Consider the following 13,585-nt stretch of genomic DNA (forward strand, 5'->3'; position numbering starts at 1 on the left):
TACAATATTAAAACACATAGAAAATACACCAGACATGAACCCAATGCCAGAGTGTCCAAGAATATAAATGTTTGACAAATACAACAAAAACAAATGTATCCACAAATGTGGGAAAAAAATAGAGTAATGTCTTGGTGGTAAGACATTATTTAGACAACAGCTAATCCATCTGATTTTGTCCTTTATGCCATTGCATTTTGATTAAGTTACACTTCATTTCTTGAACATGTGGATTATGTTGTCAGGCATTTTACATTATTGTCAGCAACAGCACTGCAATAAGGGTTGTAGCAAAAAAAAAAAAAAAACTAATTTCACAACCATAGATGCCTGTAAGGTGAACCTGGAAAAGGCAACAGAAACCTAATTGCCCTCAAGTAGATCAACAGAGCAAAACCCATTAGTTCACTGCCTCCCTCAGGTGGACAGTAACATGGTACTGTTTGGGTGCCTGTGTGATTCCAAACACCTTGCTGTAGTCAGGAACACCCCTTTCCTCTGGCCAGACCAATCGGAAGCGACGCAGCAATGTGACCAAGATGAGGAAGAGTTCCATGCGCGCAAGCCCCTCCCCCAGACACATGCGAGAGCCTGTGTTTACAAAAAAAGATGCACTGCTGTAGAAGCCATTGGTGTGTGTATCAAAGACTGGCAAAATATCACTTATTTATAAGAGTGCAGTACCATTTCCAACAATGTCAGAAAGAATGACTGAGTGTTCTACCTGTAGAAAAGGGCATGAAGGCGTCAGGTTTGACAAACTCCCCCGTCTCATTCAGGAAGTTCTCTGGGTTAAAGTCATGAGGGGACATCCACTGACCCTCCTCGCGTAGAGCTGAGGATAGGAAAGGAATGATCATCGTGCCCTGAGGAGAGAGAGAGAAAGAGAGAGAGAGGGGGGGGGGGGGGGGGGAGAGAGATAGCAGTGAAAGGACAGTGACCATCAAGGATCCAATTGTATCAGTTACATTACATGTGGTGATATGTTCACCAAGGTTTAATCATCAAGGTAACAAGGATTAAAGAGCCGTTCACACAAACAATGATAACTTTAACGATAACGCTAAAAAATTATCGCTCAAGCTAATATGAATAACAACGTCCACACATAAACTAAAATGATAACGACATGAAGAACGATATAGTTGGAGATCACTTTCAGAACGATTTTGAGAGTGACAAAAAGCTGACAGCCAATCAGAATCCATCAAATTTTAGCCATCACATTCTTCAACATGAGGAGAGACTTTCCTTTATTGTTGGTCAGTGTGGATGCTTTTATTGTTATAGTTATAGTTATCTTTATAGTAATCGTTCCTTGTGTGAACGATTATTTCTCTATTCTTGTCATCCTCTATGCATTTACTACAAGAAAACGTACTGTCGCTAAACAAGAGGTCAATGATAAGGTAGGTGGTAACACACTTTGTTCTGGTGTTAAAAGTGAGTGTTACCTTGGGGATGCTGTAGCCATGGATGTGTGTGTCGGTGGTCGTAGTGTGAAACACACTCAGAGGAACTGTATCAGCTAGTCTTTGGCATTCGTGGATCACGGCCTGGACGTAAGGCATGGACTGGCGATCCTCAAAGCACACCTGCTCACGAGAGCCCAGCACTTCCTCGATCTCCTGGTAGCAGCGTTCTTCACATATAAACACAAATAAACACATACATTCCTAATAGCCGCTAGACATTAAACAAAAACATTGTGTTTGACTTTGACCTCATACCCTGTATGTGGGGATGGGTCATGAGGTAGAGTGTTGCTGTCCGCAGGGTATTGGAGGTGGTGTCAGTCCCAGCAATAAAAAGGTCCAACAAAATGGCTACCAGCTGACTATCATCAAAGGAAGTCCCTTTACCTGTCCTCTAAATGGCAAACAAATACACACAGTTTGTTTTCTTACAACATTCAGTAAGATATTATCTGTTGATTTTGGTCACTTGCTCCTTTCCTCTGTCAAGAAAACAATCTGTGCTGATTTTCCTACCATAACCTTTTTAAAATCTCTATTATTGCTATGTATGTATTTGATTGATTGGTTGGTTTGTTGATTAATTGATTTAACATCTACAGTATGCATATAGTAAGTAGATAAAAGTAGATTTTTAAACCTCACTCATATTCGTGTTTGCCTTGTCATACTCCACACACTCACTTTCTCCATCTCATCCAGATAGCTATCAATGAAGTCTCTTGGCTGTCCTGAAGTCCACGAGTTTTTGTGTTCAGAGATCATTTTTCGTATGTGGTTTTTCAATCGCCTGGTTAAGTCAAAGGCCCGATTAAACGGAAGAGGTAAACTCCTTGTGAAAGGGGCAATTTCATAGATCTGCATTGGGAGATAGCAAGAAGAGATACACGTGTAGTGTTATCACTGAGAGGTGATCTTAGCGTAAATATGAAGGTAAACAAAATATAAAAAATATACCAAAATATGTTAGACACTTAATTTTATTTTTTCATACAAAATGTTATGCAAAACAATGGAAACAAATACAAGTTAAAAAATTAAGTACCATAGCCCAAGGGTCTAGGACTAACTTTGTCAATTCTACCATCATGACAATGAGGCTCTGAAAGTAGGTGTTGTTATAGTCAAATCGCGACCCAAAAATAATGGAACAGATTATGTCCGAGGCAGCATAGTGAAAAAGATACTGAGGATCCATGGACTTCCCTGCAGAGATAAAAGTGAATATGAGAAACTGAATATGTGTTTGAAATAGAGAAAGTCAAACATTTTCTAAAGCTTTGTTTAAATTTGTGTAAGTGAATTCTTGAATTTCCCCTGGGGATCAATGAAGTATCTATCTATCAATCTATCTATCTAAGTGTCAAATCAAATTAGCACCTTCTTCTAGATAGAAATGGGTATCAACACAGACAGATATCAGCTTTTATCTTCAAGGAAACGTTTTGCATCACACTGAACCCTAATGCACAAAAGCTGCCTATAGACCCCTTCAATATTTGTAAACCTATGGAGCCTATGTTGGGTGCATGCACAGAATGGGGTCAGAAAAATGGCACAGGTAATAGACCCGGATATTGAGCTGTCATGGTATGCACTTTCATTGTCACCGTCCGTCACTTCACACACCCCCATTCAATGGAATGGAACGCTGTCTGACCCAGATAGGCATGCACATTTTTCTGTGATGTGGACCCTGAAGGGGTCAATTAAATCAGTGGATTGAATGTTTAACCCTTGAGTACCTGCATGCTTCTCTAGCTCAGCACAGATGTTTTGGGTCTCTTCTAGAATCTTCTCCTCCATAGTGTGTTTCCCCATCCCGAAGTTGCGCAACGTGGTCAGGGCGAAGCGCCGGTGCTCCTGCCATGCAGGGCCGTGATCTGCCAGGATCACACCTAAATACATAAAGCACAGTGACGCCTCACATCAACATTTTTGAAAAACACAATCTGGAACATGTACTTACGGCAGTCATGAGAAAGCATCGTTCCATTGGAAGAATCAGTGTGTGTGTGTGTGTGTGTGTTGCCTTGCCTTTTTGCATTGCATGTGTGCATATGTTGTCTTGCCTTTTTGCATTGCATGTAAGCATGTGTTGTCTTGCCTTTGCTTTGTTGTATATGAGAAACCATCGTATGATTTGGCCGTCCTGAAAACTCAGTGGCTTTGGAGACCAATGCTTCTCTGATAACCTTCTGACCAGCCAACACCACCGTAGGACGAGAACCAACATAAAGACTGAAGACAGGACCATAGCGCTCTGCCAACTAAACATAGACACACACACGCACACAAACAGACACACACACACACACACACATATAAGGAGCAAGCACAAGAAAAAACTAATTATAATCTCATATTACATTATGGAACTAATAGCTGTGTACAATACATATCACATTGATACTGTCCAAAGAAGACAGAAGACAGTTAACCATGTATTTTGGATAACCGAGTTATATTTGTTTCCTTTAAATGCAATACATATGCTACAGTAACCGAATGTTGTGTTATGTTATTTTCCTCTAAATTGTATTGCTGCTTGGGTATTTCACTTTGTGTTCTATTGGTTGTGCAGATGATTTTCATCAAAAAAGTTTAACAAAAATACGTCACCCACAATTATTGGCACCCCTAAAAAATCTTAATGTAACAGAAACATTTTCCTATTTATATTAAATGTCTTTAAAGCTGCAGTCGGCAAAACATTTTTGATCATATTCACTGATCATTCACATTATGCTCCGACAGAACAGCATGAATCAGTCAGTTTTAGAAAAAAAAAACGCGCTTCTACCTCCACCTAGAGCCTGTTATTTGTTTTGCAAAAATCCACAGCTCCCGATTCCTCTGGTCCAATCAGCGCAGGGCTGTCTGAGATCTGACTGTCAATCACAGTCTGGTGCACACGCACTGACGAGCACAAACTCGATGGGAGGGGGAGTGGGGGAGGGGCATGAGAGTTGTAACCATTCAAATAAACATTTTGGTTAAATCCACTCAATCTGCCAGACTTGCCGACTGCAAGTTTAAGTTAATCAGAGTGTCTGTGAATAATTGTCGGAGACATATATTTATTAAAAATATTTATTTCTTTAAACGTTAAAACGGTAGCCTACAGTTATAGCCAGCGTCTGAGTCAGCATCATGTAGGCTAACATTAATGCCGTTAAAGTCATGAATCATGAAACATATTATAACATCGAAGACGATCTGCATGGATATATAACCACCCAGAAAAACTCAGAATGTGAGTGATAAAGTTTATTAATTGTATGAAACTTTTTTATTAGCTATCCATTGCAGCATCGGCTATATTAGGCTGTTATGCTAGCTCAGCCTTTAAATATGCTGTTATTTTGGTCATGTGGACTTGATTAAACAGGTAAAGATAATTGATAAACTGCTTATTTCTTACATGACTGAAGCAGTACCTAGCCTAGGTTCAACAGTGGTGTTTGAGGTTGCTGTGTTAAGTTGTGTGTGATTGCGAAACAATTCATAGGATCAAATCAGTTTATTTTGACATATGGGTCAAAACTGATCTGTAGGCTAGCACATAAGCCTATTCTGTTTTCATTTATTAGCATTTGTTGTGATTATATAATCAAATTACACTCATGATAACTTGAAATAGAAGGACAGAAGATAGGTGATTGATGTCCACAAGCATGAATTTCACGAGACAAATTAGAACAAACTGTTCCGGTAAAAATATTCTTGCCATGTTTAAAATGCTGCACTTTTCCCCTTCATAGCCTATCCCTGGCAATTCATTTTTGGATGACTGTAGATAGTTGTATTTTAGCCTACGCTACACCATAAGGCCATCTTGAGAATAAAAGACTTCACAGCTGCTAACGATCATCCTCCACAACCATGAGGATAGGTAGGCTAAACGGTCGTTCGTCGCCTTTTTGCTTCTTATTGTAAAACCAACGGTTAGGGCTTACACAAGTGGTCGGCATCCCGGTCAATATTTGATATTAAAATTTCAATTTTGAAGCTATTTGTAACTATGTGTATCCTATGCAACCCGACTGTTGTAGGCTTGCCTGCACTCTGCAGTGCCTTGCCTACCATTCTTGCCTACCACCAGAGAAGGTTGATAAAGCTATAACTGTAGGCTACCGTTTCAACGTCTGCTGAGTCTACTGCCTACCAAAACCTGTCGCTGTTCAGTTAAAGTTAAATGATCAAATATTGTTTGATTTTGTGTCAACTTTCAGAGGGAAGACATGTTCCTTTCTGGCCAAATTTCACAGCTTCTAAGAAAGTCTATCCATCGTCTTTGTGTAAACCGAGTTTTGAATAAAGAAAAAAAGTTAGGCTACTGTACCATTAGGCTAGCCTACATGCAGGTTCTCCCAAACAGATCAATGCACCAAATCAGGGCGATTTTAGCGAAATAACGTTCCTGTGACAGGCTATCAAATATTGAACAATGGGATAACGTCTCATCATCACCTTTATTGATGCCTGAAATGTTGACATTGCTGAAATACAGAGATGTAGCCTACTGAGAGGCAGCTGCAGACAACGATTTTCAATGGGTTCAACGTGTCCCTTGCCTACCAGGTGGATATAAACAAAGCTATAGAACCTAGAATACGTCACATGAAAAACGTTAATAGAGCTGGTTAGTCCCGCCCATCCGCTAAACCCCCAGTGGACCTCTAGATTGAAAAATCGTCAATGCAAGTGAATGTGAGAAAATAATTATTTTCTGGTCCCGTTTGAATTGTGCCATGAATGTGAACATATTGTAACGTTTGAAGGTTTCAGGACGCCAAGAGTTGTTCAGAGCAAGCTTTATTGGCTGAGAACGAGGGCAGGGACAAAGACACAGAACACAATGCACACAGGGCATGTCAAGAAGACACACACACTACACCAACAGGGGAGGTCCAGCCCCCCACACAAAAAGGAACAAACATGAGGGGGAACTAAAAGGGAAACATGTTACACTAAAGAATAACGACATAAACCCCCCAACTGTTCACTCTCGTATCCCAGCATGCTTTTCGCGGGAGAACGCTAACACTGTCTTTCTGCGCCGACGCTACATAGCTCCCCCAACAAGCCGTTGCCGTCCTCGGCAACGACCACGAGGTAGCCACATGCTAGCGTCGGCGCGCGTCGCCCGCCACTCAGTCCAGTGCGACAGTACCGCCAAATCACGTGGGGTGCACACGCCGCAGGAGCTCACTCAACGGGGCGCCACGCTGCTAGCAATCCAGTTCGGGCGTGCTAGCAGCCACGTGGCCGACCCCGCTCGTCACCAGCTCCCTCTCAGCAGCCGCCCTCAGGCTGCACTTTCTGCGGCGTGTCACCGCGGCACTCCTCCTCTCCTGGCAGGGCCCTAGGTGGCCTTTTCAACCGTCGACACTGTACCAAGCACCGGGGTTCGAGGGGGGTCAGATGAAGCTGCACCAACGCCACTCCGCTCCGTCGAGTCGCCGACCAGGACAGACAGGCACCGACTCCGCAGCAACCGGACGGCGCTGAGCTCTCCCGCTGCAGCTACCGTCTTCGGCGTCCCTCCTCGTGTTGCCATCTCGCAGAGCCGTACTGTTCTGCTCCCGGCCCGTTCCACTCCTTCGCGGCCTCGGCGAAGCCACGACCCCCGAGATGGTCATACTAACGAACTCCACACAACGAGCTTTTCTTTTTTTTTTTCTAAAGGCGCCGGCCAACAGGCCAACTAGAACTGGCGCCTACACAGCACGGTGCCTCTCACACGCACCCAAAAGTTCAGAGTTCAAAGGGCCTTTCCGCCGAAGCTGCCCCACCGTCGTGAGTTCGCTGCCCTCAGCAGCTCCGCCAACCGTCCATCGTCTAGGAACCTCTTCCTCGCCGCACTCCCTCGGCTCTGCTCACGCGCCGCTGCTCACCGTGGAGTCGGCGCCCAGGCCAGCGTTGTCTTCTCCGCGAACGCCTCTTCAGACCCCTCTTCCGGCAAGATCTCCTCCCATGGCAGCAGGCAGGTCCAGGCGGCGGCTCCTCTCCTCCGGCGGCAAGCCTTGGTGCGAGCCTTGGGAGCCCTTATAAGGGCTGGCGGGAGCTTGAACGGCCCCCACCCCGGGGTCAGGTCGCCTACCCTCAGGATAACTCCCGGGGCAGGGGCAGCTCCGCCACACGGTCCCGCAATGGAGGCTTCCATCGCTTTACTTCTGACACCACTGTAATATTTGAAGGTTTCAGGACACCAAGAGTTGTTCAGAGCAAGCTTTATTGGCTGAGAACGAGGGCAGGGACACAGACACAGAACACAATGCACACAGGGCAGGTCAAGAAGACACACACACACTACACCAACAAGGGAGGTCCAACCCCCCACACAAAAAGGAACACACATGAGGGGAAACTAAAAGGGAAACATGTTACACTAAAGACACTAACTTTACACTTATAACTTACAAGAATAACGACATAAACCCCCCAACTGTTCACTCTCGTATCCCAGCATGCTTTTTGCGGGAGAACGCTAACACTGTCTTTCTGCGCCGACGCTACAATATGTTGTCTGTGAATTTTTAATATAATTTTTCATGTTACGAGTTTGACAGTATATTATATGATTCTTCGGCTATCAGTTGTGGAAAAGACATAACGAGAAAGACTACATGTCGCCTGTGACGTGAGCTAGCTCTAATCGCTAACATTAACTGAGATGCTAGTTTTTGTAACGGCAGGAATAAACACACATGGTAACAAAAATATTCGAAACATGTCTAGCTTCACTCAACACATTAACACTATGATACAGTGTGATTGTAAAGTTGTATGGTTCACTGTGTTCAAAGTCGATCTTAATAACCTTCTACATCTCGACCAACTGATGGTTGTTATGGGAAACTAGTTAGCTGTCGTCTAGCGGAAAGTTGTAGTCCACAAAGTGCTCTCACACAAAGTTTAACCGCATCAAACTTCTACCCGCTCAATTGTAGCATTCTTTACACGACAATTTATATTAAAAATTCACAGACAACATATGTTCACATTCATGGCAAAATTCAAACAGGACCAGAAAATAATTATTTTCTCACATTCACTTGCATTAACGATTTTTCAATCTAGAGGTCCAGCGGGGATAGCGGAAAGGGCGGGACTTACCAGCTCTATAGACCCTTTCAAGAGAGTTCCATTATCAGCATCATAGTTGGCCCCACAAGACTTCCTTTTTAACATTCCATATGTTATCTTAATGCAGAGGAAGTAGATTGGGAACCAAATAGAATGTTTGTTTGTTTTTGTTTTTATTGTTGAAAGGGTCTATAATAAATCATCAAGAGATTCTTTTTTATACCTGTTTTTAGTCAACTTTACCAAGGGTGCCAATAATTATACAGGGCACTGTAATTCACTGTAATAGGTATCAGTCATCAGACATCACAACAGCAAAGTGGCCTCATAGATATACAAACAGTAGAGCAATGTATGTGTGTCTACCTGTGGATTGAGAGTGTGTGTGTGTGTGTCTTCACATTTTTGAAACTCTTTAGTGTGTCTTTATCTGTACAGTAGGTGCTCCTTACCTTATCCAAAGTCTTTAGTGGCTGGTGTGGGTTGATCTCCAGCAGGTTTCCCAGCAGAGGAAGTGCTCTGGGCCCAGGAGGAAAGTTCTTGGGTCTTCTCACCCTGAAGAAGAAGAAGAAGAGGAGGACGATTCCAAACCACAACAGCAGCACAGAGATCAGCATGGTCTCTCTCTCTCTCTCTCTTTGTGTGTCTGTGTGTGTGCGTGTGGCTCAGTGGCTCAGCAAGTCACTCCACTTAGTTTAACCGGTGAGCAGTAAATAGACTTTATATAACAAAAAGTGAGAGGCCAGGGGAGGTGGACAGCGGCTCACTCCCATGAAGAAAGATAAAGAGAGGGGAAGGGAGGGGTGGGGTGGAGGGATAGAGGAGAGTGGAGGGAGGGAATGTGGTGTTAGATCAATATCAGTGACTCAGCACTGGCACTGGTGGAATCATAACAGCTTGTTCTGAATGTAGCCTACAGGTGTGTGTGTATGTAGCCTACAGGTGTAAAAATGAATAAATATGTTTTTGGTTGCTACCTCTATATTAGCAATTATTTTGGAATTTGATTTATGCATGGACAGGTAATGTGTGGGAGAGAGAGAGAGTGAGAGACAGGCAGTAGTTAGGCAGAGTAGACAATAGTCGGGAAATGACCTCAGGTAGGACTCAAACCTGGGTCCGCATGTCGTATAGCACACCAAAGCTACATCTAGATAGATAGATAGATAGATAGATAGATACTTTATTCATCCTGAAGGAAAGTTTAGGCATCCAGTAGCTTAGACAACCATAATACAACAAACACACAAACACACATATGTCACATGCATAAACATCACTCACAGAAATTTAAAGAGATATCAAATTGTGAAGTGATTACAAAGGTCTGATATGGACTGACCGTGATAAGGTACTATGGTAGAGTATGTGCAATGGTGGAATTGAACAGTCCGATAGCTTGCTTATTAATAAATATTAACTATGACTATGAAAAGACAAGAATGTAAACATAATAGAATTGCTTGACAAACAAGAAAGAAAAAATATAAGAACAATATATAGCAGGGAATAAGTTATCAGATGTAGATGGTATGACGACAGTCTAAATTGTGTATGGGCTAATATAGGCCCTATAGGACAGTCAAGTGTACAACAGACAAAGTGGCATAATGGTAAGCATATAATAGCTTATCTGATCATTTTTTGGTCAAAAATGTTGGTCTTTTTCTTTTTTTTAAAAAAAAATTGTATCACAGTTATGCCCACCACCTTTGATATTCACATCTAACACAAACTTTTTTTTTTTTATCTAAAAACAAAACAATTCAAACCAAAATAAGAAACAACTTCATGATATGCTGTTGTAGTGTAGTGTTGCTTTGAGTTAATTCTGTGTGGACTCTCTGCAGTAGCAGTTCAGCAGAGTTCATTCACTATTGAACTTGTTCAGACTGTCAGGCCTAGCCTGCTGTATGTTGTCTTGACCTTTTCAAAATTGAAAATGAACTGATGTATTCAAGATTCATTTTCAATTGCCTGGCTACAATCCTGAAAGAGCCACCACAAATTACTCACATGTATATTTTTTGTAGTTTCTGAGTACTTGAACTTGAGGAATGAATTTTGTGCAGCAATTCAGTTCAAATTAAATTGGTTATCATAAAACAGTTATCGGCATTAATTTGATCTATTTATTGATAATACAATATTCATACTAGAACAATACATCAGTCAGGAGACACACTGCCAGTCTCTTACAATAAAATGTGTATACAACAAATATATAATATATAAATAATATTTGAAAAGATGTGTTATGCTGTTGAAGTGTCTTGCTTTCAGTTCATTTGATCTCTGTGGGCATTCAGCTTAACAGTTATAGCAGTTCAGCAGAGTTCATTACCTAAAACAAACTCTGTTGAACTTGGTCTGACACTCAGGCCTAGCCTATGTTGCCCTGGCCTAAATGTAGGCAACTGTAGATCAGTGGACCTCATTCACTTGAACTTTATCTCAGTAAGATAACGTTGTTTATCAGCAAGGGAGAGTGAAGCAGATACTGTGGGTGTAGATCATAACGCTATCTGCACGCGTCCTCTGTCCTCGGTCCTCCTGCTTGTGCCCCGGGAGTTGTTCAAAGCTTGACTTCCTCAAGGATGTCTCATTTGTCTAATTGCTACCAGAGGAGATGGGACAAGTCCCCTCACCTCGGTGGCCATCTTGGTAACGCACTTTTGGACAGGTATGCCTCGAAGTGCCTCGAAGTGGCTGGTTCCAGATTCCAATAGCCTGTATAAATAACAATGTCAAACGAGACACAGCCATTTTCTAAGCATATGCATATTTGGAACTATGTTTTCATTCAGGCAAAGCACTGCTCCTTGGGGTTTGAAGAAGTAACACCGCAGCTTTTCAGGTGCTGCCTGTGAGGGTATGTATCAACTTATCTAACTCTGGGGAATACGGTGAATAAACTAAAGTCCCAAAAAGTCCCTTTAAAAAAATATCTCCCTGCAAATCGCTAAAATAAGCCTAAAAAGGACAATTAAGCAGTTGGTTAATGGGAGGGGCAGGATTGGTGTAGACAACCACCATATTGGCATTATGATCTAACCCCATTCTATGGAGGATTCTTTGAGTACTATGTCTCCTTATTAGAAAGCCTCTGATATAAGGTAGGCATACAAATGCTACACAACTATTATTGGCTATACTGTATTATTTTTGTGTGGAGCAAACAAGACTATTTTCAAGAAAGATGTGTTTTAGTTGATGACTCAGCTTTGAGACTCAAGACTCAAGTCTTTGTATAATCATGTCACATTTTATTCAAAGTTTCGTAAACAAATAAATCACAAACTATTTTATCAATATAAATCACCATTCCTCCACCACCAAAGTAGTTAAATATTGAAATAATGGTTGCCAGCAAGGCACCTAACCCTCACCTAACCCTAGTGCCTTCCATGCAGCGCTGCCTGGGAGACAACGTTGGTGACTTATTAGACTATTGCTGCATCAACTACCTGAAACATGTCTTACATTATGATTGTGAGCAACCATGCCCAGAGCAAAAAAAAGACTGCAACTTACAGGAGAAAGAAATAAGAATACAAATTACTTAATTCAACCATTTCCATAATGATGCTGGAGTCCAATATTACTTAACATGCTTTTACCATTCTATGATTTCCCTGTCCAAACAATACATTACATTATATTTTACATTACATTACATTTGGCTGACGCTTTTTTAACCAAAGCGACTAACAACATGGTAAACAGTAAGTTTTAGAACAATTCTCACAATTTTAGGAAAAGGATGTCCCTGCCCTTGTAGGAACTGGCAGTGTGTTCCACCAACGAGGAACAACAGATGAGAAAAGTTTGGATTGGCTTGAGCGTACCGGTGGTAGAGCTAGACGTCGTTCGTCAGAGGAGCGCAGCGGTCTGGAGGTAGTGTAAGTCTGTATGAGGGCATTCAAGTAGGTGGGAGCAGAACCGGAGACTACTTTGTAGGCAAGCGTTAGAGACTTGAATTTGATGCGGGCTGCCATAGGTAGCCAGTGTAGCTGGATGAGCAGCGGGGTAACATGTGCCCTTTTGGGTTGGTTGTAGACCAGGCGCGCCGCCGCGTTCTGGATCATCTGAAGTGGTTTCACTGCGCAGGCTGGGAGACCTGTCAGGAGGGCATTGCAGTAGTCGAGTCGTGAGATGACTATTGCCTGAACCAGAAGTTGGGTAGCATCTTGAGTCAAGTAAGTCCTGATTTTCCGTATGTTGTAGAGTGCGAAACGGCATGACCGGGCGACTGAGGCAACATGATCTGAGAAGTTTAGTTGGTTGTCGAGAACAACTCCTAGATTTCTTGCAGTCCTGGTCGGTGAAACAGACAGGGAGTCAAATTTGATGTTGATGTCGTGGTGTATGGTAGGTTTAGCTGGGATGACCAGCAGTTCAGTCTTTGAGAGGTTCAGCTGGAGGTGGTGTGCCTTCATCCATGTAGCTATGTCTGAAAGGCAATCTGAGATCCGTGCTGAAACCAGGGGGTCGTCAGGTGGAAAGGACAGATAGAGCTGTGTGTCGTCTGCATAGCAGTGGTATGAGAAGCCGTGCGAATGGATAATCTGTCCCAAGGAGGTGGTGTAGATAGCAAAGAGGAGGGGGCCCAGCACTGAGCCCTGGGGGACCCCTGTGGTGAGATGGTGAGGTGCAGATAGCTGACCAAGCCATGATACGTTAAACGAGCGTCCTGTGAGGTAGGATTCAAACCAGGAGAGAGCAGCTCCGGAGATTCCCATGTCAGCGAGTATAGAGAGAAGGATACGGTGATTAACCGTGTCAAAGGCAGCCGATAAGTCAAGCAGAATGAGTACTGATGATCGAGCGGTCGCCCTGGCTTCTTTTAAGGCTTCTGTTACAGACAGCAGAGCCGTTTCGGTAGAGTGGCCACTTTTGAACCCAGACTGATTTGGATCCAGAAGGTTGTTCTGTGAAAGGAAGTCAGAGACCTGTTTGGAGACTGCTCGTTCAATGCCTTTGGATAGGAAAGGCAGTAGTGAGACAGGGTAGTAGTT

At 42.8% G+C, this 13,585-nt stretch overlaps 1 protein-coding gene across 1 annotated transcript in view; it reads right to left on the reverse strand.

Moving 5' to 3' along the window:
• The window catches only part of LOC121699922 (cytochrome P450 2J2-like), a 9,357-nt gene extending 29 nt beyond the window's left edge, over positions 1–9,328 (reverse strand). The window contains exons 1-9 of the mRNA XM_042082481.1: positions 9,020–9,328; positions 3,583–3,745; positions 3,221–3,373; positions 2,521–2,681; positions 2,160–2,333; positions 1,731–1,869; positions 1,455–1,642; positions 725–866; positions 1–591 (exon numbers count right to left, since the gene is read on the reverse strand). The exon at positions 1–591 is cut by the window's left edge and continues 29 nt beyond it. Coding sequence (XP_041938415.1) covers positions 401–591; positions 725–866; positions 1,455–1,642; positions 1,731–1,869; positions 2,160–2,333; positions 2,521–2,681; positions 3,221–3,373; positions 3,583–3,745; positions 9,020–9,184 — 1,476 coding nt within the window. The 5' untranslated portion in view covers positions 9,185–9,328 and the 3' untranslated portion in view covers positions 1–400. The remainder of the gene's footprint in view (positions 592–724; positions 867–1,454; positions 1,643–1,730; positions 1,870–2,159; positions 2,334–2,520; positions 2,682–3,220; positions 3,374–3,582; positions 3,746–9,019) is intronic.
• Positions 9,329–13,585: the final 4,257 nt, after the last annotated feature.

This window comes from Alosa sapidissima, chromosome 24 (assembly GCF_018492685.1).
Source record: "Alosa sapidissima isolate fAloSap1 chromosome 24, fAloSap1.pri, whole genome shotgun sequence".
In the NCBI taxonomy this organism is placed as follows: domain Eukaryota; kingdom Metazoa; phylum Chordata; class Actinopteri; order Clupeiformes; family Clupeidae; genus Alosa; species Alosa sapidissima.